Here is a 25,260-nt window from a genome sequence, read left to right on the forward strand (position 1 = left end):
ATGTCAGGTCTGTCCTAATTTATTTATCCACAGAGGTGACTGGTTTCCAAACAGAACAAGGGTCTGAAGAGATATTTAATATCAGACACTTTTTAGTGCATTTATTCAAGAGGCTGATTTTATTTTGCATTTGAATGTTTAGGAAAGTAGCTGGGCTGGTGATGTGACTGCAGACTACTTAATTCATCCCATGTAGACCTGCCCTGAGCAAATAACAAGATGGCAGTGAGAATCGATTAGAAGAGAAAGTCAGGACTGCTGTGAAACCCACATCCCATTTTCTCAAATATTCCTGGAGCTTCACTTTTTTTTTTTTTTTTTTTTTTTTTTACAGTTTCAGCCTTTTTTTGTTTGACTTATGGCATTAGCAGCTGTTGGAAATACACACAGAAGAGATTGCTTCTGCCTTTTGATTCAGTGCAGGAAGGGCATGATGCAAAACCTTCCCTGGTGGGGAAGGAAGGTGGGGAGTGGTTTTTGATTATTTTTAATGATAACATTGCTGGGTGAAGATATGAAAATATTTGTTCCCAGTCTTTGATCCAAGTAGCTTGCCAACCAGCCACCCCACAGACAGCTGTTAGGAAAACAGGTAGACAACAGAGCTCTGTTTGTTCTGTTTGTTTATCTTACGGGAATGTAAAGCCTTGTTTCCCAGAGAGCAGGAATCAAATGACAGCAAGTATCATTTTTTTCTTACTGATTCATGGCTTCCTCTAACTGGTGACACTGCCTAAAAGCTGCTCTCCAGACTATTCCTCAGTGCAGAAGAGCCCACCTGTTTGCATAAGCTCAGTTTCTCCCCAGTTATGTGTGTGTGCTGCATGGTGGTTCCCCTTCTCCCAGGGATCTCATTCTGCATTGAAGCTCCATTCTTGTACATGTTGTCTTGTATCAGTCTGCTCCACAGGAATTGTGGATAAGTACTTAAATGTTCTCTGCAAATAATGTGTATAAGTGTGTAAAGATTCAGCGATGTAGTGTTAATGCTTCAATATCCTTACTGGGAAGGAGGAAACTGTCACCAGTTACATGCAATTTGAAAGAAATGACAGTGAAATCATACTAGTTAAACTTTTGGGGAGTAGACTTCTTGTTCCTACCCAAAACATAAAAAACTAGCTGGCTTTCCCAGGATCAAAACATACTGAATTCTCTTAGCACTTGTGGAAGATCTCAAGTAATAGCCACTTTGTCGTGTTTTCTTTTCTCTTTTTATTTAAGCTATTGTAAACCTCAATTCCTCAATTCCTGCATAGGTCTCAGTGAGGATCCAGCACCTCTGGTTCCTGAGATGTCATGCTCCTTTACTGCCAAGTGAAGGAAGCTGCCTAGATTCAAAAGGCCGTTGTATTGTTTTTTCTGAACACAGAGACAGTGCTACGATATGTAGACTCCTAGAAGATTTTTAGATCTGGTTTGTTCTACAAATAATATGCTGATGATCAGCTGTCATTGCTTTTTTTGTTGGGTGGGGGTTTTTTCTTTTGGTTTGGTTTTTGTTTGTTTGTTTGTTTTTTGTGGCTGTTTATTCCACAAGTTATGTAACAACCCTTTCAAAAATTATATAAAATCCCTTAATTGCTTCTTTCAAGATATACACCTTACATTATGGTTGTGACATTTCAGATGAGATTTTTGATCCAACAGTAGTTTTCCATCTTGATCACCTTTCACCTATAACCTTTAGATTTCTTATGACTTGTGACCTGGTTCCTAATCAAGAAGCCCCTCCAATGGGTGAGTTTTGGATTAGCTCCTGGCCCAGATGTTCTGGAGCCATGTTGCATGGAAGCTGGACAGTGCCCCAAGAAGATAAACCCAGCTGGTCTCTGCATGCCTGCCCCATGTGGATAACCCCTAGAGAAAAATGGAAAAAATCACCTACCCTTTACATTTGAAAAGAAAATATTCATCATGGAATCCCAAGAGATCTTCAGACACATATGTTACAACTAGTCTTGTGAACCAATGGAGAGCTGAAGATGCCCATTTCAGGTATTTTGCCTTCTGATGTGCTACAGTCAGATGGATAACTGGATACAATTACTTGCTTTGCCTAAATCATATCTTATGCTTCTCCATCTCTTTCTCTGCTGATGCTTGCAAGTGTGTATGTAACCATGGTAAATCTCCTTTTAAAGCTTTGTCTTCCCTGACAGAGTGTTTGTTTTCAGCAAGATAAATACCATCATTGATTATTTTGCTTTACAATCCTAAGTGAGAACAAAGCAGTGATGATAGTTACCATGGGGCACTGGGATGAGGTCAGCACTGTGCATCCTGCCTGGGGCTGACCTCACCTAGCTGGCTTCAGGATAAAATTATGTTGTCTTAATTTCACAAGGCTTTTCTATCACAATTTCTTATCAGACAATTCTGTAACATTACTGTCTAGGTAAGGAAGACCAGTGTATCATAAGCCTGAACACTATTTTACATTTCCCAATACTCCTACACTTGTGTTTAAAGGAACATTGCTCAGTCTACACTCCACTCCGAGTTTTCCATTTGCACTGTTCTCTTCCCTCAACCTTCCTTTTGCCATCCTAATATTTTCCTTTAGAGTAACCTTGAAGAAAGATTTCCTTATCTGCATATATGACTAATCAGTGAGGTCTTATTATTATAAAGCAATTTGTTGGAGGTGGGAATTAGAGCATGAAACCGGAATCAAGGAAGCCAGATTTGCAGTCCTTGCTCTACTAATGACTGATTAGATATGGCCTTCAGCAAGTGAATTTGGCCTTGGTTTTCAGATGTGCTGATTTAATTTTTAGTCTTTTGCCTCCAGCTTTCTTTTCTTCCTTCTTTTGGGGGGAGGGAAGTGCCCACAGTATGCAAACCTGCTATTTCATTTTACATAAAAATATGTCTCAGTCTGGGGAGTCAGAAGTAGAAGTTGTTTTTGGAAATGGGAACGTGGTAAATAATGTTCCTTTCCTATCATCACACTGAAGATGAGCTCTTTCTTACAAAGTTATTGGTGAATGAATGCACTATGTGGCACAGAGTTATGTTCTGAAAACTTGATTGTTATGAATATTCCTGAATTTGTTAAAGAATCTATCATCTGGGGAATAAAAGCAAAGTTGAATTCTTAAAATTGAGGATTATAGATAAGGTAAATTCAGAGGTAACTCAGTATGAGAAAGCAGAAGGAGTAAAATCCCTGACAGCTTCATTTGTGAACTATGATTTTACTGCGTTCTTCATATTATTTTCCCCACAGTTAGCAGATATAGCTAGAGACAGGAACAATTTATTGGAGTGAATGAATTCAGGAAATGTTTTGGAAATACATAGGACCTGTATTTCCAGTTGTCATTAGGCAGCTGCTAATGAGAACTGTCTGAGAACTATTCCTAATGCTACTCTTCAGGGGTAGGTCAGGAGTCCTCTCCTTTGGGTGGACCATCTTTCCGAGACCCCGTGCTCCATCTCCCAGCAGGAACCTCCCAAGCTGTGCCAGGCTGCACAGCTTCCACAACTTCCCCCCCATAAACCTGCACCCCAGGCTGCTGGGTTTCACCCCTTTGCTGCCAGATCCTTCTGCCCCATGCAGGAGTAGCCTATCACATGTGTACATCCCCCATGGTGGGGCCAGAGAGAGAAGAGACCTTGACTTCCTCTAGAAAGAGGAAGAGAGAAACAGAAAAAGGACAAGAGGGTCTGACATGAGCCATCTGGATTTTTCATTCTTGATTCCCTCTGTGTCCCATCAAGCTGTCTGGACCTCCCAGAGCAGCCCCACTCTTGGGGATTCTTGAGAATCACGGCATTAGGTTAGACAGTGAAAAGGAGATGTAGGGTCCAGCAGAGTCAGCGAGAGCAGAGTTTTCCCCAACAGCTCCAGTTTCACTAACGGTTTGCAAATATCTAATAACCATTTCCTTTTTTTCTTTTAAGTGTCCTCAACTTGTGGTTTTGAGCCTTCTTTGGACTGAGATTGCCTCATAGGGAGTCAGCTCAACATGTCCCAGAGCTGGGGCCCAAACTGCCAAGCATGCCAAGCCATGGGGCCTCTGATGTGAGGAAAGTACATGTGCCTCCACCCCATCCACTCTCAGGCTACCTGAATTTTAAGATGAGCTGGCCATCGTCCAACGGCAGCATTTCATAGACAAGTCCTCTGGACTGTGCTACAGCACTATGTGTAAGAGCAGTCTTATTTTACACTCTTCTCCATGCTTTCATTTCTTATAAGTCACCTGTGGCTTTTGGCTGCTACTAAGAAGGAAAAAAACCTGGCAGTTCTGCTGTAGTCAGATTTGGCAGTTTCGCTGGTTACTTCCAGCAATTATCTCCATGTCACAGATATGCTCTTCATGCCACTTTTAGGAAAACCTTCCACCTTTCTGATGTCTGGGTGAGGAAATGGATTCTTTTGGAAATTGCTTTGGTCCAATAACAGCCCCTTCTTTACAAATGCTCTCACTGTGATCTTTCACAAAAGGCTGCATTCAAAATTTGAAATATGCTGATGTGCAAATCATTTCAATAGCTGACCTGCAGAATCTGTTGGCAGGGCTGCTACAGGCAGTTTGCTCTGCTTCCAGCCCGCCTGCTTCGTTTTGGCAGCTGCACAGTTTGTGGCCCAGATGCCTGCAGCCTTTTGTCCAAGTTAGGAGCTAGACAAATTTTATACACTGTCCTGTAAGTGCGCCTCAGCTTATCATCTACACAAAGAATTAGACCTAAAGCTTGGGCTGCCTTTTGCCTCCCAAAGTTATTTTAAATGCACCCGGTAAAGCTGGATTACTGATGTACATTGGTGAATGTGCCTGCTGGAGCTCCACCAAGGAGGGGGGCGAATCATTGCATTGCCTTGTAAGGATATCTGCCTGAGTGCAGAGCGGTGGTGAATGCTGCCAGCCGTCCTGAGCAATCTCAGGAGGCCTTTGAAAGCAGCCCAGCACACAGGGGCAGGTCCTCCCAAAAGACCAGATGCCGAAGCAGATGTCAAGGCCACATTGAGGACTGCTGAGTGCAGCGTGGGGCGGTTGTGGCAAGACATTTTTTCCAGGATATGGATGTGAAATTCTTAGGTACAACTTGCAGTATTGGTGTGCCCCTCTGTTTCAAATCCTGACAGCCCTGCCACAAAATTATTTTTAAAAGTTTTGCAGAGTTTTCTTAATTTAAAAGCAGATCTTTCTAAAAAGATTTTCAGACCCGAACAAAATGAAGGTAGATGCCCTAGTGCATACAGCGAAGAGCATGAGCTTTTTAGCACTGTTCTGCTGCTATCATAAGTGACTTTTCTGACATATTTTGAGGTCTGCAAATAGACTGCAAGTTCACTGACCATGTTCTGACCTTGAGGTCGAACCCATCTTTCAATTATCCTGTGACTCTGGTAATTTGGTCACACGTCAGGGGAGGGGAGGAGCACCCACAGTGTTAAATTACCTGCACATATGGACATACATCTGTACATCTGTTGAGTCATGCGAATATAACCTCTCTTTGACAAAGCCTTGCTCTCCAGGTCTGGCACTCCAGACACCAACTGCAGTCATGAAGACACGGTGCTGCCCCATGATTACATGGGGATCTGGTACTGCCCCTGTGGAACAAGAGTGGAGAATAAATGATAAAGACAGCGTATGGTTGATGGGAATAAGCAGCGATCTGCAGAACTCAAAGGCAAGGTGTAAGGAACAAAGACCATCCCTTTAAAAACAAAAGTCATGCACTGTTTATGCTGGATACAGTTTTTTAACAGTTGACATTGGTTTTGGGATTGCCTTTCTAATGGCAGCTACCTTGACAGATCTGAGATCTAGCTGGAAAATGGCATAAAAGAAAGTGCTTGTGGCTCCTGCAGTCTGACACTTTGTGTCCCAGAGTACTTTGTGTTCCTCTTCTATGTGGAGCTTTCCAAACTCTGACATCTTACCTTGGTATTTCTACAGTAGTCACCCCTGCCCTGGTGCTGAGGCTGTTTTCCTCTTGAGGAGCTCCATTTCTCCTGGAGGGATGGCTCAGTTGACGAGCTGCGGTACTGTGGCAGATTTCAGCCCGGTGCTATTAAGCAGGAAAAAAAAAAAAAATGGTTCCAGTTTATCCTAACCATTTAAGCCCTAAATTAAGACAGTTCAGCAGCTGCCTCACAAACAGCTGAGCTGCCTGTGCAGAAGGACTGGGAACTTCTCAGAGAGGAACAGCTCAGATTGATAGTTAAGGGCAGGAGTAACTGCTTGTGTCATACCTTAGTCTCTAGATGCAGAGATTGCATGGCACATTTCAACATAGTAAAGGAAACTGGAGTTGCGGGACATGTCTGTAACAGAGCATTTCTATGTCAGTGACACAAAAGAGAACATGTTGAAACAAAGTGTTCAAATGTAGGAAAACAGCTATATTTAGCTGCTCTAAAAATTGCTCAGCATCAGTCATGAAGGAAATGGCTGTGGCATCCTACGCTCCTCCAGTTTCACCTGTTGCAGTGTTTCTTAAGCCTAGAAATATCTATAAAATAGTAATATAGCAGTTAAAACTTTCCCAGAAGAGGTGTAAACAAACTAAATTCACTTGCTGAAACAGCTATTGCTGAACTATGAATTGACCTTGAGCTGTGTCGATTTGCTGTAATGCAAACCATCTGCACACTGAAACAATTAAAGCCTTCACATCTCCTAGGAGTTTCCTTCCTCCGATTATACTTGCGTGCTTTGGTAGAAGCACAGAGGTAAACAGCTAGTTAGTGTGGCCCTCTGTGTCTGTGTAATTTTATGGTGCAGCACATACAAAACCATTTTCATTTGATGTGGCAGTCAGCTTTCAAGTAGGAAATACAGCATATGCTTGGTACCAAATGCTGGAGTCATAGCTTGTAAAACAGCCTGAGTTAGACACATCTGCTTTGCCTCCTCTGCTTCCCTTCCCCCAGCTTCTCCTTCAGATGTACCAAGATTTCATAAAGCACTGGAGAGGCAGCGCTTAAATACAGACAGGTCTGGTATAAGGCCCTCTGCACATGCCTGACTGATACTCACCTGCCTTCTGCAACAGGGGTACATAAGTACTGCTTCTGTGCACCAAGTCTGAAGAGAAAGCATTGGATAGCAATTACAAGTGATTTTATAAAAATCTTACTTTCCAGCTAGTTCAGGTTCCAGAAGCTCAGAGTTTACACCTTTTAAAGCCTTAAAAAAATCCATCTATAGCCATGGCATCAGAGCTTGGACATTGCTGCATTGGACAATGCCAGAGACATTGCTTCTGTAGGATCTCTCTACAATTTGCTATGTCCCACAATAGCTATGTCTCTGCACTATAAGACCTCTTTTTACGCATTCTTCCACCATTTCTGTCCATCCAGATGATAACAGCCTTAAAACCTCAGATGCTCCCTTTTCAGATCACAGGGAAGAGTAATCATGCAAGCTTAGTAAAATAAGAAAATAATTTTATTTTGTAAGAACAGATTTTTTTTTCTGATTTTAGAAAATGAGTTTAGAAAATTGTTTTAGAAACTCATTTTTAGAAAGCAGTCTTAACATTCTAGACAATGTAAACATAAGCAGTGACTGTAAAATAAAAATAATTAAATACCTTGCTTTTAAAATTAAGTCTGAAAAATAATATGTAGATGCAGCACAACTTCTGAGCCAGCTGCGACTACTTGTCTCTGTGGCCAAAGGCTTCCATTCCAGGGAGTGACCCCTGGCCTCAGGCCAGGTACTGTAAAGTAACTCAGATCCACATTTCTCAGAGCAGGCTGTGTCCTACAGCCCTGTACTTGTGGACTCAAGATGTGGCATGCATGTTTTATTAGTTCAAACATGAGGGGAGGCTGGGTGGGTGACACTGGCTGGGACAGTGTAAGAGGATGGTGAAGTGCAGAGGAAGACCGGGGGGGCCCCACACTGCCATAATGATGTGACTTCTGTTGCTGACTACCCTTGGAAGCACCTCTGGGTTTTGTTTTGAAGGATATATACTAATTTGATAGAAAATAGGGCCCACAAATGAACTAACGTGAAATAAGACTTTCAGAACACCAGAACCTGGGACTGAGCTTGGCAGTGTTCATTGGTCCAAGTCCTATAAATTCTAGGTCATATACATGTTATGTATAAAAGGTTATCTATAACAAATTGACAAAAGTATATCAATTGCTACATTTACAGTTTCCTTTCTGACCTGAGTACTGACCCATGCTTCAGGCTAGAGAAGTAATGAGGGTCTTGGTCATGCCCTGCATGTGGGGCTTGGGGGCACATGTTAAGCTCGAGGCAGTCAGTCTTGAAGAGGCATTTCCCACCTTACAAGTATATGTCTTTGAGACCCAAATATATCTCCTTTGTGTTTACTTTTTATAACATTGGTGGGGGAGGTTGTTAATGAAACAGATAAAAATAAGTAATGTCAACTTCCCTGCATCAGCCCAGGGCTCAGGCTTTGACCTCCTCACCCACTGCAGGACCAGATGTGGCAGTCAGCAGATACATAAATAGCTTCTTTTCCTTGGGGTGGGATGGTGCTTCTGCTGAACTTAAGTGCATATGTTGTTTTTTTTCCCTCTGGTCATCTCTTTTTTTCCTCCAAAATGCTATCACTGCATCTGATTGATAAACTGTAGGCAGAAGAGAGCAAGAACTGTACTGAAGCAGGACATCTCTGACAGGATACAGCCCCATGTGGTCTGCAGCTCTGCTGGACTTCTTGTTCTTTCCTTTCTCTTCCCTCCATATTTGAAGCCAAGAGGCTGACTTTAAATCTCCTAAATTGAGGATTTGAGATGCTATGTGTACAGCATTCCACAATTTTGAAAGAAAAACAGAGGCACCATATTTTCCTTTTTTTTTATTTTCTCTTTTTTAGTTCTCCAGTATCTTCTCAGCCCTGATATATATGCTTTCCTTAGCTGCCTTTTCACAAAGTACTTTTTCCATAATTTTAATTTCTAATTTTTCAGTATGTTTTTTTCTCTAAATCTTCCTTCCAAATTACAAACACACATCTCAGCTTTCCTAAACACGTGCTCTTTTTCCACCCAGAAATCTCCATGGACATTTTGTTTTGGAATTTTATGGAATTCTGTCGAGAAAAACCTTATTTTTATTCCAAAATATTACCTTTTTTATTTGGGTTTTACTTTTCTGATTTGCCTATTTCTCACTTCTGATTTTTTCCATTCCCTGCACTCCTGTCTTTTCTTCAAACTGTCTTACTTTTTTCTCCCCCTGCACCAGCGTTCTTGCAGTGAGGGAGGAAGAGCATGACCGCGAAGGTGGGAATCAGAAAGCTCTCGGGCCAGTGAATGTGTCACAGACCAAATGTGGAAGGAGTTAGCGAGATTTAGGTAAAAGAAAGCTTAATTTAGGGCAAAATTTTCAAAGGTGATCACATCCTACCGAAAATGTGAAAAATGTTCATCTTCAGTGCTGCAAAAGTACAGGGGCCAGAAAGCAATTACCTTGCATTAGTAGCTGGCAGCTCCTCTGTTGCCTGCTGGGCTTGCAAGCTGGAAAGCAAGTGGGTAGGCGCAAGCAGGCAAGGGGGGCTGCCCTGCTGCAGTCCCCAAGCATTTCAGCTGACCAGGCTGGATCTGCAGGCAGAGGGCACTGCACTTTCAGGCGATTTTTTTCAGATTTTTCCACCTAAGGGTGGACTAGATGGATCAGGCAACAAGTTGTCAGATCTGTTGTCCTGTCAAACAGCCCTGTCTTTCTGGGCCGCTTATCTTCATGTACTGTTGTCAAGATGATTTCCTACAAAGTCCTAAACTTATGTGGACAGTTTCTAGGGAGTTTCTACTATATCACAGTCAGACTTATTAAACAGAGCAAAATGTCATCTCGTACACAGTATGACAAGACAATTTCATGTTCTTTGTCTAGGAAATGACAATTGGAAAGTGATTCTCAGAACAGAAGGCCCCTTCCCCCATCAGTTCACCAGTTTGAGGACAGATGCTTGGAATCAGATTGCAGCTACAGTGCATTAGGGCTCACATTTTCATGGTATCTACAAAGCATGCTGAGCTTCCACAGTTGTGGTTTCTATACTTAAAACAGAAGGTCCTCGTTAATTTTACTGCCCCAAGTATTTTTATACACTGTTAGCAATTAGGAACTGAATTAAAAGTAGGAGAATGTCTGTTTTCTGTACATTTTGTTATAGAATATTTCCTTAAGATTATACTTTCTTGTATAGCAGTTCTACTGCTTACCCTGGCAAGGCATGAGTGCTTACAGAGAATTGGATGACAGCACTACCAGGCCTCTGAGCTTCCCTTATGCCAGCCTTTGCTTATACTTATGTCTGACTATTCTCATCAATGGGACTGTGTGAGTAAGGATGTTTATTCACCTGTTTATCGAGTTGGGGCTTCTGGGCTACATCTAGGTATTGACAAACTTTATCTGAAATTGCTGGGGCTGGCTACAGCATAAGCTAAAAAGGCCATTCCTGCAGGGAACAGATTGCCACATGGAACATGGCTCTCAGCTTTGAATTCTTACTGCTACCAACATATGCACTGATCTGTCAGTGCCACAGAAATCCAGCCTTTGAAATGAGAGCAAGAGGCAGGGCAAGACTCACTTCAGTATATTTGTGCAGCTCTCTGAAACCCTCTGATTAAACATATGAGAGACATATGAAATACCTGATCATCATTTATATTATAAAATCTACCTTTTCAGATCTGTGACAAGAAAGTACTTGTTTAGCAATGCAGTCTGTATTATTAGTCTATAATCAACAGGAGAGGAAAAAAAGGAAAATTACTAACAAATCTTTCTGTTTTGGAGAGCACTTCTGCCTAACTGGGATGCAAAAAGAAAAGACTGATAGAAAAATGCACGCAAGTACAGGAGAAGATTGCTTTATGAGCTTTATCGAAATACTTTCAAGGGCAACGAGAGTCTTTCAGTTGGTCCCAATGGGTTTTAGGGCGGGACAGGATGTAGGAAGGTGCATGCTGACACCACATGATGAGGCCAGACTCCATGGCAGTGTCTTCAAACTGCAGAAATATTCCCTTAGTGAAGGTTGTATTTGTCATCTTATACTAGCTGACTTTGAGTCATCTTGCTAAGCTGAATTGATGACACATCTTTTTGCAATAAACAGGGGTATAGAATATTCTGGAAAACTGTCAGACTCTTAACACGAGGATGATAGTAATTCCAAAATTGTCAGGAAGGTAAAGTTTTATCTTTATAGCTTTACACAGCAACCAAGTCTCCAGTCCTCCAAACTATGTGCATGTAGGTAGGTGGCCACATGTTTGCAGCATTGCAAGAAAGGAGACAAGCACAGACTTCTCATTCCATCCGCTTGCTATCCCCCTTCAAAATAATGTAGTTCTGACTGCTCTGACCATAACCCCTGCAACAGGGAAGGTGAACTTGCTCTGATTTCTGTTACCTTCTGAGCAATCCAAGTATGGTAGATGAAGAACACAGATTTGGTGCATGACTGCAAGTGTGCAAACATGTAAGAAAGTGATTACATGGGTTATTTTTCATTTCCAGCTATCCCTTTCTTTTTGAGGATTTTGAATGAACAACTTGCACCAAGGGGGCTTAAGGGTTGGGCAGAATCAAGAATTTTAAGAGGCAGAGAAGAATTCCTGACAATGCTGTCTAAGGTTGTATTTGCTATAACAAGTATGTGTCCCCGTGGCATTTCTTCCCCAGGAGATGGGGAGAGGCTGTTTACCTGGCTCCTGTTTGGTTTCAGTCTGCACTCATGTGCCTATGTGGCTGGAATGACCTTGTTTGAATTAACGATTTGCTGAGTATGAATCAAAGGATAATTGTCATTGCTGCCAGTGGTACTAAACAGACCTGAGCTATTAATTCAACACAAATGGGAGAAATGAGTAAACACAAAGTTTACTGGTGTAAGGAAACTACAGGCCTGAGTGGATATTCTGGGTTGGTTGTATTTCAACTTCATTGCTTTGCTTTGATCATCTGAAATTACTACTGTTTTCAGCTGGAATGCAGAAAAAACTAAACCTACACAATGAATTATTTATTCAGATTTTAAAGGGACAGTTACAAACTCTTTTCCTCTGTGACTTGTTTTTAGTTAGTCTTTGCCATACACATATAATTTACATAATTAAAATAATGGAATAATTATATTTCCCTGTAAATATGTTGCATATAAGCCAAACTCAATGTGGTAGGAACTCCTTTGGGTTTCAATCCTAAGCATATCTTAGGATTTAGTATGTCCCATAGGAATGTACCTGAAGAAGCTCTTGGTTAGGGAAGAGGGGCTGACTGCATAGTTTTTTTGCAGTCCCTTCTATACTTCTGGTTTTCTTTAGTTCTTTAAGATTTTGATCCACACTTGGACGAATGTCTGCACAAAAAATCTCAAAATCAGTACACTCAAGCAGGTGTTGGCTACAGCACTGTCTCAGTGCTGGTACAGAAACAGATTACCTTTACTCCTTTCTTTTCCAGCTTCACATCATGCAGCCCATACTGTGCCTAGACCAGGAACATCATTACTCTTTAAATACAGGGAGTAATTTATTGAACATCTGTTGCTACCAGATAGCAACCAGCCCTAAGGTGTCCCTAAATTTTGAAAGTCCCTAAGTTTTTGAAAAGCTAAAAAAATTATTGAGAAAAAAGAAAAAGAAAGGGAAGAATGACACAGTCGTGCTGAAGCTCTGATAAATGATAAAAGAAAGTAAAACTATAGTTGGAAATCAATGGCATACTTTACATCGATAAGGCTATGTCCATGGTTAGTTAATCCTTTATAGGATCAGGACCAGGGTTTGCAAAGACATGTGAAGGCAGAAAATGAGAGGGGGAGAGAAAGAGTCACAGTACTCCAGAAAAGACCAAACCAGCCAGGAGTTGGGGGCATCTTGCAAATTTGTAGCAATTAGAATTAAATACTGCTAGGGTCATTAATGAAACTCTTCCTGCAAAGCACTGATGAAACAGGGAGGATAGTAATGCAGGTGAGAAGGTGAGAAAGTTGAGCGTCTGCAATGACCCTTTTCCTCCCACAGCCCATGTCCTGCTTCCTTTCACTCCCCCCATCCCACCAGGCTGCTGCCTGCAGCTGCGGGACCTGCTTGCCAGAGAATGTAAACATCCTTGCAGGGTTTCACCTGGGGGACTGAAGTCCGGGGAGGTAGAAAAGGAGGAATCTGTAGATTCTTCTCTTGAGATCTCCAAATTATTTTTTTAATTGTAATAGAAATATAGTCTTAAATGCTACAGGCCTCCCCAAACCCATGCTCTGTCTTGCTTTTAGCTTTCCTGATCCTTTGACCCAGTGCCTTTTGATGTAGTCTGCCACAACTCTGGAGAGAAGACCAAGGCTTGTGTGCAGAAGTGAGTGTCTTGGTCCTGGGGCTCAAAGTAACATTACTGGCCAAGTGAATGTTTAGTGGCTTTCCCATTTGAATGAGTCCTCCCAGTGTCTATGTCAGAGGGTGGAGAGGATGTTTTTGATACATGTAAACATCATGCAGTTGCTGATGGAGTTAATGTAAACTCTATAGGATGTGTTATCAGTTGTCCCTTTGTTTAGTCTGGGAAGCAGAAAAATGGGAAGAACAAAGAGTCCCCAAATACCCAAAAAGTTGCTCTAAAAAACCAGCAATGGACTGTTCTCTCTCTATTTCTCTTGCTAAGAAGCAAATGGGCAAGGTTAAGGATTTAAAAGGAGACGTTAGGAAAAACTTTCTAACTCAATAAATAACTTAAACACTGGAAGGGATGGCCTACAGTGGAGGTGCTACAGCACCGTACTGTGTTTTAAGAACAGATTTCTAAAGGTCTTTTAGGGATGGTGTAAAGTTGGGTGCTCTTCTTCAGAGCAGGAGATGAATGTACTGAACTACCTCTTGTAATCCTGTTCAACTATATTTTCCTGTGGTATTGTGATTACTTCGACAAAGTGATATTTTAATACAAATAAAGTAAGGAAGCTGCAGGACCTTTTGCAGCAGTCCACCTCCATGCAATTCTGTGTCTGGTTTTAAGGGTTATTTCAGTCATGGTAGTTCGAAGTCCTAATTCTTGCCAGATTCATAAAATTATTCACACCTGTTTTGCCATTTAGGAAGTTCAGCTTTTATTTCCACTTTTCTGGAAGCTATGCTTGATGTTCCATTTCTCTGAACTGACTCTGCTAAACCATTAAGTGATTTAAAGCTGAATTTTATCCTGAAATGAACAGTCATTTTAATTATTGTTTCCCCCCCTACACAACAAATAGCTGTATATCACACAGGTTATCTTTGCCTGTGATTGCTTTTTATTAATATTTTATTAATGAGATTCTTGCTTTGAAACACAAAGTGCCCATTACTATTTTAGGTTCTGTTACTTGAGCCACCACTTTTAACTGGCTATGGTTTAAAAATACTCTGAAATTCTATCTAAGTCATCAACCTTTAATCAACCCTCTCCCAAAACTTCTTTCTTCTTTTCTTCACGGGTGCATTTGTAGCACTACTTGCTACTAGAACTTAATTATTAATTGAAAAAAAAAGGCATCTCCCTCTTCTTGCTAGCTGCCTGTGTGATCATATGATAACTGATTGCCAGTTTATTTTCTCATGGGATTGAATTATTTCTTGGAAGGACTGTTTGAGAGCCTCGTAGTGCTTGTCTGTGTTGTAGATCTCACTCCTCTGCCACATTCCTTGGCTTTTAAGTTATTTTTTTTACCTAGTGTGCTTCAAAGAACAAGTATGCTTTCAGAAAGCTTATTACTAACTTTATCTTGAGACATGGCTGTCTTTGTTTTCATTATTCAGTGTTGTTTGGGGGTTTTTTGATTATTTAAGAGGCCTGTCAGAGCGAACCAAAAACAATGCAAGTCTGGTAGTGTAGATGTTTAAATGCAGCACCTAACAAAGAGCCTTGAATGAGTCTTACCTAGGTAAGATCAAAAAGTCAATTTGAGAAGGTGGAAGAATATTTGTCTGGGGACAGAGACTGTAAAAATATGGACAGAGTAGTCTGGAGACAGTGAAATCAACAGGAGTACCAATTAATCTTTAAGTGTCAGCCTTGCAAAATACTCAATAGGATTTGGTTATGTTACTTTCCAGCACCAAACAAATAAAAATTGAAAGGCATCACATCTGTTTGTACCTTCATGTTAATTATTTGATTCAGTGCCATGTCTGAAAAAAATTAAAGTAAAAAAATCTCTGTCAAAATTAGTAGGCTTAAAAACAGAGGCACAATGGAGGAGTGAACTCATACTGGAAGATATAGCACAGAGAACTTAGATGTATTCTCTTCCTCATTCTTTGTTGCAGCAGGAGAAAACGGTACTGTGAATCTTTCCGTGTTATCGATGTAAATGATGCTTCACAGACAAGGTGAATGCCTTGCCTTGCTGACAGGGAACATGTAGACTCGAGCCCAGGACTTTCAACTGATCTTGCACAGATGGACTCGAGTTCCCTTGCAGCAGCTTATTGTCTTGATGATCATCTTTGCCAGCTTAATGGTCCACCCACGCACTACCAGGCTTGAGGTTGCAGCCAAGCAAACAAGTTACAAACAGTACCTTTTTTTGCTGGGGAGTCTGTCAAGTGTGCCAGCAGGTAATATTTAAAAATACCTTTGTAGTTTGAAAACACAAATCCCATTTTGTAGCATATCTCAATCACTTAAAATCCTTCCCCTTAATTATGATCATGGTCAGGGGCTTTTTTTCCGAAAGCTTTGTAAACTGGAGTTACTGAGTCTTGGGCAGGTTCAGAGGCATGCCCAGCAGGTCTCTGGTGGGACTTCCTTTTGGCATGGAGCTGGGCTTGGCAAGCCAGGTAACACAAAGCTTGTTTGTCTAAAACAAGCATTTTAATACGTTTTAGTCGCATTCAAGTAACTTGGCATTCAACTTAAAGCTATCTTGCATACCATGGGGCTTTGCAGTGCCAACAAGTAGGCTCAACGTCTGACACATCCGCATCTACGCTATTAGTCTCAGTTATTTGTTTCAAAAGCTGTGCAACTTTCTAATCTGCCAGATGCCAAACTCCATACAAAAATCTGGAAGAATCAGAGTTGATGGGAAAGTAAGGATTTAACACCTCCCAAACTGATTTGACTGGTTTTAGTTCTCAGTGTGAGTTGTTTTGTTGGTGTTGATGTGTCTTTATCAATATGTAAGGATACCGGTGTGGAAAGAGAAGCTTAGTGGCAGAAACAGACCCAGTCTCCACTCAGGTGGGAGATAGGAACAGCCACACACAGCAAATGAGGAGTGTGTGAGGGGCCAGAGAAATGAGGATCAGTAAGAGGGAAAGGAGGTGTCAGCTAATGGTGTAATGGTGTCCCTGTCTGAGTGCTGAGACCATGGGAACTGGCTTAGATTGCAGTTTGGTAAACCCAAAGCTCCAATTCTGTTTAATCTAAGGCTGTGCTGCTCCTGAAAGGTGTTGCCTGCTCTCCTCTCTGATCCTGAAGTCTCCAGAGGTTTGCTCTGGCAGCAAGTGGCTGATGTGACTCATTTCCCCTCTTGGGGCCACTGCTGTGGCATAAGGGGACAGAAGGAACACCGGACTAAGGATGTGCAGGAAAGGCAAGTCTGCTTTTATGGGCAGCTGCAAAGCTTTAGGAAGCGGTACCTTAAACCCAGCATCCTGTTGGTGACAGTGACCAGCCCTAGATAAACTAAGGGAAGACATGAGAAACTCTGAAGCAGGTAATTACGGAGCAACTTGGCCTTCACACATTGTCTGTCATTTCCCCCATTGATGATGAGTCTGATGTTTGCCCTGTGTCTTATCAGGACTTTTGTGCTTTTAAATATGTTTTCCAGTTGCAGCTCTGGATAGTCTTGCTATCTGTACACATATCTAACCTCTGCTGAGTCTTCACAAGCCTCGCTCCTCGCTACATCCCGGGGCGATGAATTCCATCGATTTAACAGTCCATGGGCTGCTGATGGTGCCGGAGCGGCCGGGGCCAGGCACCGCCGCGACTGCGAAACTCGGGGCTGTGACTGCTCAGCGCGGTGGGGCTGCCGCCGGTCGCGAAGCCTGAATTCACGGATTGCTGGGGGAAAAGGCTTTCGCCATTGTTTTGCCGTCGGTTATTTTTTAATAACTTTGTTCTTACAGTGCATAGAAGGTGAAAGCGGGTAACTGGGGAAAAGTTTGGGAACTTATTTCTTCAGCACGGCCTCCCCCTCAGCTGCCTCGTTCCCGGTAACTAACGTGGGGACACGACATCGGGAAAGGGGGTCAGGGACTCGGCCGCCCCCCTGCCCGGGCCTGGCGGGTGTTTGGAGCGCGGGGGCGGGAAGGGGCCGCCCCTGCCCCTCACCTGCTGCCCGGGCGGGCGGAGGCGGCGCTGCCCGCGGGAACTCGCGCGGCAGGAAGGGAGCGGAGCGAGGGCGGGAGCGCGGCAGCCACAGCCCGGCTCCTCCTCCTCCTCCTCCTCCTCCTCCTCCGTCTCTTGCGCCCCGGACCCGCCGGGCTGGGCGAGGAGCGGCAGCGGCGGGGCCCCATGCGGCGGCCGGGACGGCGCTCTCCGCCGCCCGGCCCCACCAGCACTAGCAGCCGCTGCCGCCGCCGATGACCTGGACCAGCAGCATGAGCAGCGGGTACAGCAGCCTGGAGGAGGAGGAGTCCGAAGAGTTCTTTTTCACCGCCCGCACCTCCTTCTTCAGGAGGCCGCCGGGCAAGTCCCGCGCCGCTCCGCAAGTAAGTGCCGTGCGCGGGGCCGAGGGGCGGCTGCGCCCGCGAGGCAGCTCCGCCGGGCCGGGCCGGCTCCCTCCGGCTTGGCCTCCACGTGTCCGCTGCCCCCTCCCCCACGGGGAAGGACCCGCGGAGCCGCCCGCACCCGGGACGGAGCGGGGAGCAGGCGGCCGGGCAGGGCTTCTTCCGTCGCCGGGCTTCGAGCAGGGCTTCCGCGCGGGCGGGGGTCTCCGGAGGGGTCTCTGGAGGGGCCCCCGCCGGCGTGGCCCGCTCGGCGGCCGGGCTGAGGGACCCCCAGCGCCCGGCGAGCAGGGGATGTGAGGAGGGATCACATGTCTGTGGTAACCGCGCTGTCGGCCCCGCTGCCGGCTCGGCGGGCAGCGCTCCGCCGGGGCACGGCAGGGTCTGCCCCTCGCTCCTCTCGGAGCTCATTCCGCGATGAATGACAGCCTCTTCAGCTGGTTTGTTGGCAGAAGAAGGCCCTCAGAAGTGTTTAAGTGTCTTGGTTTAAGCATTCAGGCTCAGGCAATGAGCTGCAAGTAGGCTTTGAAGTGAAGAACTGATTAAAAACAAAGCAAAAACCCCTAACCAACCCCTATTGTGATCAGCGTTGAAATGTCAGTACAGGACCTGTCCGATCCAGAGCAGTCATTAAACCGTATAGGGTAAACGTCACATTTCTTTAGCTGAGCAGTCCATCCCCTCTCATTTCTCTCATCCTAAAGCGCAGGACATCTTCGTAGAGGTGTTTTGTGTCTTTGGAAACTGGAAGCTAGCGACCTGTTTTGTTTATACTAGTTCTTCTTCACTTGCTCCTACCAGCATCTGTAGCTTCCTTCTGTTCAGCATCTACCAACTTTCTACCAACTTTTGGAGTTTTTCCCCACCGAATTTCAGTTCCAGTATTACTGCTGCTGTGGGGACCTGGTTATAAATTTGCTTGTCAAAGCCTGGGTACCACAGCTGCCCTCTGGTCCACCCGTGCCATATGTCAAAAACCATCTTTCATTGCCCACAGTCATTTCTGTAGGCTATGTTCTGCTGCAGAAAGCAAATCTTGGTTTATGTTTCTCTGATGTTGTCCATCTGTTATGCTCCATTTCTGATTTGCTTAAAACTGAAAGCCTCTAGCTGCCCCTCGGGAAACTCTTGCTCCTGTTTGAGGAAGTGCACAGAGCTCTCTTGAGCTTTTACTTCCTTTGCCAAGTTTGGCAAGGAGCCTGGGCACACCCTCTCCCTACACCTGAGCTTGGGCACTTGGTGCAAATAGGCTGGGACCAGCTGCTTATCAGGTCGTGGCTGCTTGTGCAGTGTGCTCCTCTTAACACCTCTCTTCGGGGGTTGTCTTTTTCTCATCCATTTTGAGTTTCAGCCTCCCACTAACCTCAGGTATTCTCTGGAAACTGGCGAGTCCTGCAGAGTGTCCTTGAACTTCATCTGCGAACATATTTAGCCAGTGCTGGCTGCCACCTGGCCCTTGCAGAGGAGAATCGTGGTGTGACAGTACTATGTGAATAGATACCTAACTGCTGTCAGGCTCGGTGTAGCTACTATATTGTGACATGTGAGAAGGCCCAGGTCTTGATTCAGATCTAAAAACATACATGTGTCTTTATAATGCTATTGTATGAGTTGTTTTACAAAATACTAGCTGTATAAGTAGTAAATTGTGCAAATGCGTAAATTGCAGTATGTGATGATGTTTCCAAGCAAGATGGACTGGAAAAAACCCCAAACCGCAACTAAAATTTGTTATTCTGTTCTAGTAATGTTTCCCAAGAGAATACTGCAGTGAGGTGTTGCAGGGTACATGTTTAAGTATGTATTTAGTAGGCTGGAATAAATTAATCCGTACTGCTGACTCTGCAGCATCAGAAATACTCAGCTAATGTTTCTAGTCATAAAGTTATTACCAGTTGCTCTGAGCTGCTGATTTATAGAGGAAAGAAAAAAAATCCCCAAACAATGCTGAATGTAGATTTCAACAGTCATGTGGCCAGTAAGAGTGAGTTTCCCCTTCCAGCAATAACAGTCATAATAAGCCTCTTTGTAGGGAAGAGGATGTTACTTTTGGTTTGTATTTGAGGTTTAGTCAAAAAATGCATACTATGTCCCCTTGAGCAAACAGAAAAGAGGGGAGCTATTAGTTATTGTTTCTGTGTGTTTCTCAACTATACAGATATTAAGTTTTGCAGTGTGGGTTTCTTTTTTTGTAGAAGATTTAAATGCTGGCCATTACTTTTATCCCTCTATCTTAGCTCCCTCTGCCCCCTTTCTTGGGAAGAAATGGGTTAGAGCATTTGGCTTGCAGCTGTGCCTGCAGAAAAACTCAGTACTAGTGTTTAGCCTTGTTTTGTATGGATTTCCAAAGAAAAGGAAGAAAGAAAAAAGGAAATTCACGGGTTTAAGTAGTGAAGTTTTGTCTTCCATTTAATAGGTCAAGGATGGGCTTACATACTTCAGATCTGCAGCTGAGACAGGATTAATGAATTGATAGCAATTATGATGTAACAATCTTGTGATAATACCTTTGGTCTTTGCCTATGATACCCAATCTCTAGAGTTGTTAAACATTTGTCTCTTCATCTCTCTGTACCACTTCTAAAATACTTGCAGCATAAAACCATTGCAGCATGTGATAGGCAGCATGATGTTTGGGGTTGAGCTGTGGCCCCAAAGTTATTTCTTAGGCAAGAAATACTTCAGTCTGAGGGCAATGTAGATAAAATGCAGGTTGCTTTATGCAGTGTTGCTGCTCATGAAATTTTAGCTTTATTTAAGGTTTCTTATCTTCTGTGGCTCTTGTAAAATTTAAATATAGATTAAGCTCAGTGTGGCCCTGTTTTATGTTTACAATGACTCATTTCATAAATGAAAAAGGAGGAACTGTAAATATATTTGTCCTGCCAGTATGACTACTCATGTGAGGTAATGTTATCCATGTACGTAGGCTTTTGTAAGATCAGACCTGTGCTTCTGTATGATCAAGCCTTTGGAAATTGTCCATTCCCTGTAGAGAAAATACCAAAATAAAATGTTTGGTAAACTTCTGAAAGCTGACCCCTTTCTCTCCCTCTTTTCTCCAGCCCACCCCCATCCTTTCAGGAAAATTGAAAACAGTCATGCCTGCTGCTGCAAGCCCCACCATATGTTGGAAGGATGCACATCTTCCCGCGCACGTTTTCTGCGCTTTCCTTCAACACCCAGTTCCCTGAATTCTCCTACTTTGAACAACTTTGGGTTAATGTAAATCCTTCCAATACTTTCCTTTCTCCTTTATCAAGCATTTTAGTAGGTGTCTGAGTTAGTTCCCAGCCTTGCTGAGCTCATATCTTCCATGAGGATCCCTGTAGACGCTTGAGGACATCCGTGTCCTTGGTTCTGCCTGCTCTGCATTTGTCATCCCCTCCCAGTGTAACTGTAAGGGTTAGAAACATGAGAAGAGGCTGTGGTCAAGATCTCTCTCTGCCCTTTCATATGAGGGATCTGTGACAGAGGACACCACTGTGCCTTGGGAAACCTTGCTTCAGAAGCTGGCAAGTGCTATGAAGGTCATGTATCCTACCTGTTAGAAGAGGGCCAATCCTGCAGCTTGTGTTCATCATCTGAATTGTGAATAGTTTGCACACAAAATGTGAAAGAGTTCTGCTTGATGTCTAATGCAAAATAGCTTGGATATAGGAAGTTTGTTGCTTGGATGCTGCTCTCCTCTTTGAACACACAGTAGTGTTTTTTTTTCATGCTCTGTTCTACCATTTCACAGGGGGCTCCATAAAAGTATTTGCAAGAAAAATGCACATTGCTGCTGTTGGCAGTTTACAGGAATGCATGCGTTCCTCCTGCACTCAAGAAGGTGCTCGATGCCTTGCTGTCAGCACTGGTCCTTCTCTGTCTGAGGTCTGATTTCTCCCTCTCTCTTCCCCTTACTGGTCTCAGTCTTCATGGCTTCCAGACCCGCTGTCTAAGTTCCTTCCCCTGCACCCTCACCCAGTGCCCCCTGCCATGACGTTGGTTTTCCGGCTGTTTTTTCTGCCCATCAGTTGAATTTGCAGGTGTGGTAGTGGAGGTGGGAAAGGAAATCCATAAGAAAGCTGGAAATGGAAAGTGGATAGAGAAGAGCAGAGGAGGTATGAAGGGGAAAGGCAAAAAGCAGAGGTTGAAAGTAACATCCCTAACTAGTCCTGGCAAGGTAACCAGCCATCTCTCATTTCACTCTTGGAAGAGGAGGTTTGCAGGGAAAGGTGTATCAAACTTTTTTTTTAATGGGTGAGCTCGTGCAAGTGTGAAAAAGTAGGACAAAATTCTGGGTTCAGAAGCCTTTCTTTAGGTCTCATCCACGTGAATGTGCACAGTAGGTTGAGGCATTTCATTGAGAGGAAGAGAGATTAAAAAAAGGCATTTTATTTGGGAAGTTTCTAGTAATAAAATGCAATTTGTAAATGCTCAAGTCTAGTTAAGATGGCTTTGTGTTACCAGTGGCTGTTATTAATGTTTCACGTTGCTTGACCATTACGACTCTTCCTGGGTTTCCTTTCAGCAACATTCCCTGGGGAAAATGGCTCTCCTGACTACCAGAAAAAATGAGTTTCTAATTATAGGCTTGCTTAGGAGCCAAAAAGTTTAGGTTTTTGTTTGATGGATAGTTGTAAAACTTATTTAAAAAATAAAAAAAAAAACCCTAAAAATATCCAGTAATGTTTCTTTTTTTTTCTCTTTTTTAAATCCATTTGGCAGTCTGTGAGTACTGTGGGATAAACATTGTCACAACTAAAATACTTGAAAGTTAAGAATTGAAGGAATGAGCGGAGTAGAGATTGTGTCTATTTTAAGCTCACATTACTGTGAGAGTAAAATAGTGGTCCTTATTCTGTGTTTCTGCCTCACTCTTGGAGCAGTTGATGTGGCGTGTGTGTGTCAGTAGCTTGGAGGGGCTTGATGGCCATTTTGGGGTGAACTCTTGAGTCCCCTTGTGGTGTCTGACAGCCTCTGGAGGCGAGATGAAATTTGTGCTCTGTGCAGAGGGTGCTGGTTGCTGTATGCTGCTTTATCATCGCAGTTGGTTCTTGGAATCATCAGTTTAAATTTTGGGGACCTAACTATATGAAATGGTAACTACCAGCACACAAAATTTTGAGAAAAAATTTAGATGAGCTGGATTAACACACTGTTCCAAGCAGAGTTCAAGTCACTGAGTGCTGTTGCATTCAGCAGTTTAAGTGTCATGAGTGCAGCACCAGCGGCAGGCAGTATTCAGACTAGATGACAAACTCTTACATTTCTACTTTTTTCTTTAGTCTGTTGTATTAATACTGTATTAGTTGCATCTCAGGCAGTTACTTCTCTGTTAGCATAAGCTTTGGAAGCACAGACAATGTGTTACTATCTTTGTTATTGATACTTATTTGAATATCACCAGATAAACACGGATTTTTTTTTCCTTCTGTTTGGAGAAAATAAGGCTTTGATTCTTCTGTCTGAGTCTTGGAGTACAGTAGCTAGGCTTCACGTTGGTAAGATCAGGAGTACTTAGTAAGTACGGGTGTTTTGTGATTTAAGTGATGTAATTGAGTTGGGATAATCCTGCATCTTTAAGTGCAAAGCAGAAGGACAGAGCTGCTGGAGCTTCGGACTTTCACTGAAGTCAGAAGGTATTGGGACCCTAAGTCCAAAATGTTTAGATTTAGACTTCTTTAGACGCATGTGAGTAGACTTGCTGACACAAGGAGTTTTGTTTTAACTGAAGAATCTGGTGAATCCAGGAAAGTGCTCTGCAGACCAACAGAGCTCAAGGTCATCTGAATACACTAAAGAGATTTTAAAAAATGCATAAACAGTTACTTAAGGAACTAGAGAATTTGGAACCCCATTTTCATGATCTATTATTTCAACTGTAGACTAGTGTGTAAGAATAATATCAGAATGACCATTTTGGAGGAGGTTCTTGCTGGTTAACATTTAGCCACTGCAAGAGCAAAATTATGAAGAAGAACTGATGTAGAAACTGATACTGCAGTTTATCCCTTGTGTAAAAAAGCCGGTGCATCACTATTGGATTAATACATGCAAACAGTACTGGCTCACGGGTCAGGCACAAAGGATTATAGTGGAGGGGTAACAGCAGACTGGCAACCTGTGGGGTTCTGCAGGGTTCCATCTTAGGTCCAGTTCTCTTCAACATTTTCATTAGTGACTTGGACACAGGACTCAAAGGAGGAGCTGTTGACTCCCTCGAAGGCAGGGAGGCCCTGCAGAGAGACCTCGACAAGTCAGAGGACTGGGCAATCACCAACCACAGGACGTTCAACAAGGGAAAGTGCCGAATTCTCCACCTGGGATGGGGCAACCCTGGATGTTTGTACAGGCTGGGGAATGAGATGCTGGAAAGCAGTGCCATGGAAAGGGACCTGGGGGTTCTGGTCGATGGCAAGTTGAATATGAGTCAGCAGTGCCCTGGCAGCCAGGAGGGCCAACCGTGTCCTGGGTGCATCAGGCAAAGCATCGCCAGCTGGTTGAAGGAGGGGATTGTCCTGCTCTGCTCTGCACTGGTCCAGCTTCACCTCAAGTGCTGTGTGCAGTTTTGGGCACCACAATATAAGAAGGATATAAAGTTATTAGCATCCAAAGAAGGGCAATGAAGATGGTGAAGGATCTGGAGGGGAAGACTTATGAGAAGCAGCTGAGGTCACTTGGTCTGTTCAGGGTGAAGAGGAGACTGAGGGGAAGCCTCATGAAAGTGTACAACTTCCCTGTGAGGGGAAGAGGAGGGGCAGACACTGATCTGTTCTTTCTGGTACCCAGTGACAGGACCCAAAAGAATGGCCTGAAGTCATGTCAGAGGAGGTTTTGGTTAGACATTAGAAAGAGGTTTTTCATCCAGAGGGTGGTTGGGCACTGGAATGGGCTCCCCAGTGCAGTAGTCACAGTACCAAGCCTGACAGAGTTCAAGAAGCATTTGGACAATATTCTCAGGCACTTGGTGTGATTAGTGTGCAGGGCCAGGATTTGGACTTCAGTGATCCCTATGGGTCCCTTCCAACTCAGAATATTCTATGATTTTAAATAAACTGATTAGCAGAGAATTTTAGATGAAGATGTAGATGTGTAGTGCAGCATTTGCCTGTGACACTATACAAGTGAGCCAAGCAGCATAAGTTTCAGGAAGATAGACATGAGAGTGACAGGTCTCTGTTCACCTCTTCTCATGGACAGACAGAGAAGGTCCTGGGGACTTCTGCATGCAGCATGTCGGGCTAGGCTCTTCAATATGTCCTGCATTTCACTCTTGGGTAGAAATTGTAGGGGTGTTATGTATGCATGCATAGATACACTCACACTTTAAAAAAGTAAACATATACAAACACTTAAAAACCCCAAACATATACATTATATATTTTATATAAAAATATTTAAAAATACATATAAATGTAACAGGCATGTGCATACACACACGAATTTGTACCTTTTGATACCAACATTCAGGAAAAGTCTTAAAACCAGCAGTCCCACAGGTGTTCTGGGCATGCCCTGGTGGGATTGAAGCTACCCCAGCATGCTGTCATCCCTTAGTTTCAGTGCAACACTTACCTGACTGCAGTGTT

General features: G+C 43.4%; 1 protein-coding gene across 6 annotated transcripts in view; it reads left to right on the forward strand.

Annotated features, from left to right (window-relative positions):
* The window catches only part of RASSF3 (Ras association domain family member 3), a 110,824-nt gene that overhangs the window by 41,301 nt on the left and 44,263 nt on the right, over positions 1–25,260 (forward strand). The window contains exon 1 of one of the 6 annotated variants that reach the window (XM_032689162.1): positions 17,468–17,668. The exons of the other annotated variants lie outside the window; for them this stretch is intronic. Coding sequence (XP_032545053.1) covers positions 17,540–17,668 — 129 coding nt within the window. The 5' untranslated portion in view covers positions 17,468–17,539. Of the gene's footprint in view, positions 1–17,467; positions 17,669–25,260 lie in introns of those variants that run through there. 6 annotated transcript variants of the gene reach the window in all.

This window comes from Chiroxiphia lanceolata, chromosome 5 (assembly GCF_009829145.1).
Source record: "Chiroxiphia lanceolata isolate bChiLan1 chromosome 5, bChiLan1.pri, whole genome shotgun sequence".
NCBI lineage: Eukaryota > Metazoa > Chordata > Aves > Passeriformes > Pipridae > Chiroxiphia > Chiroxiphia lanceolata.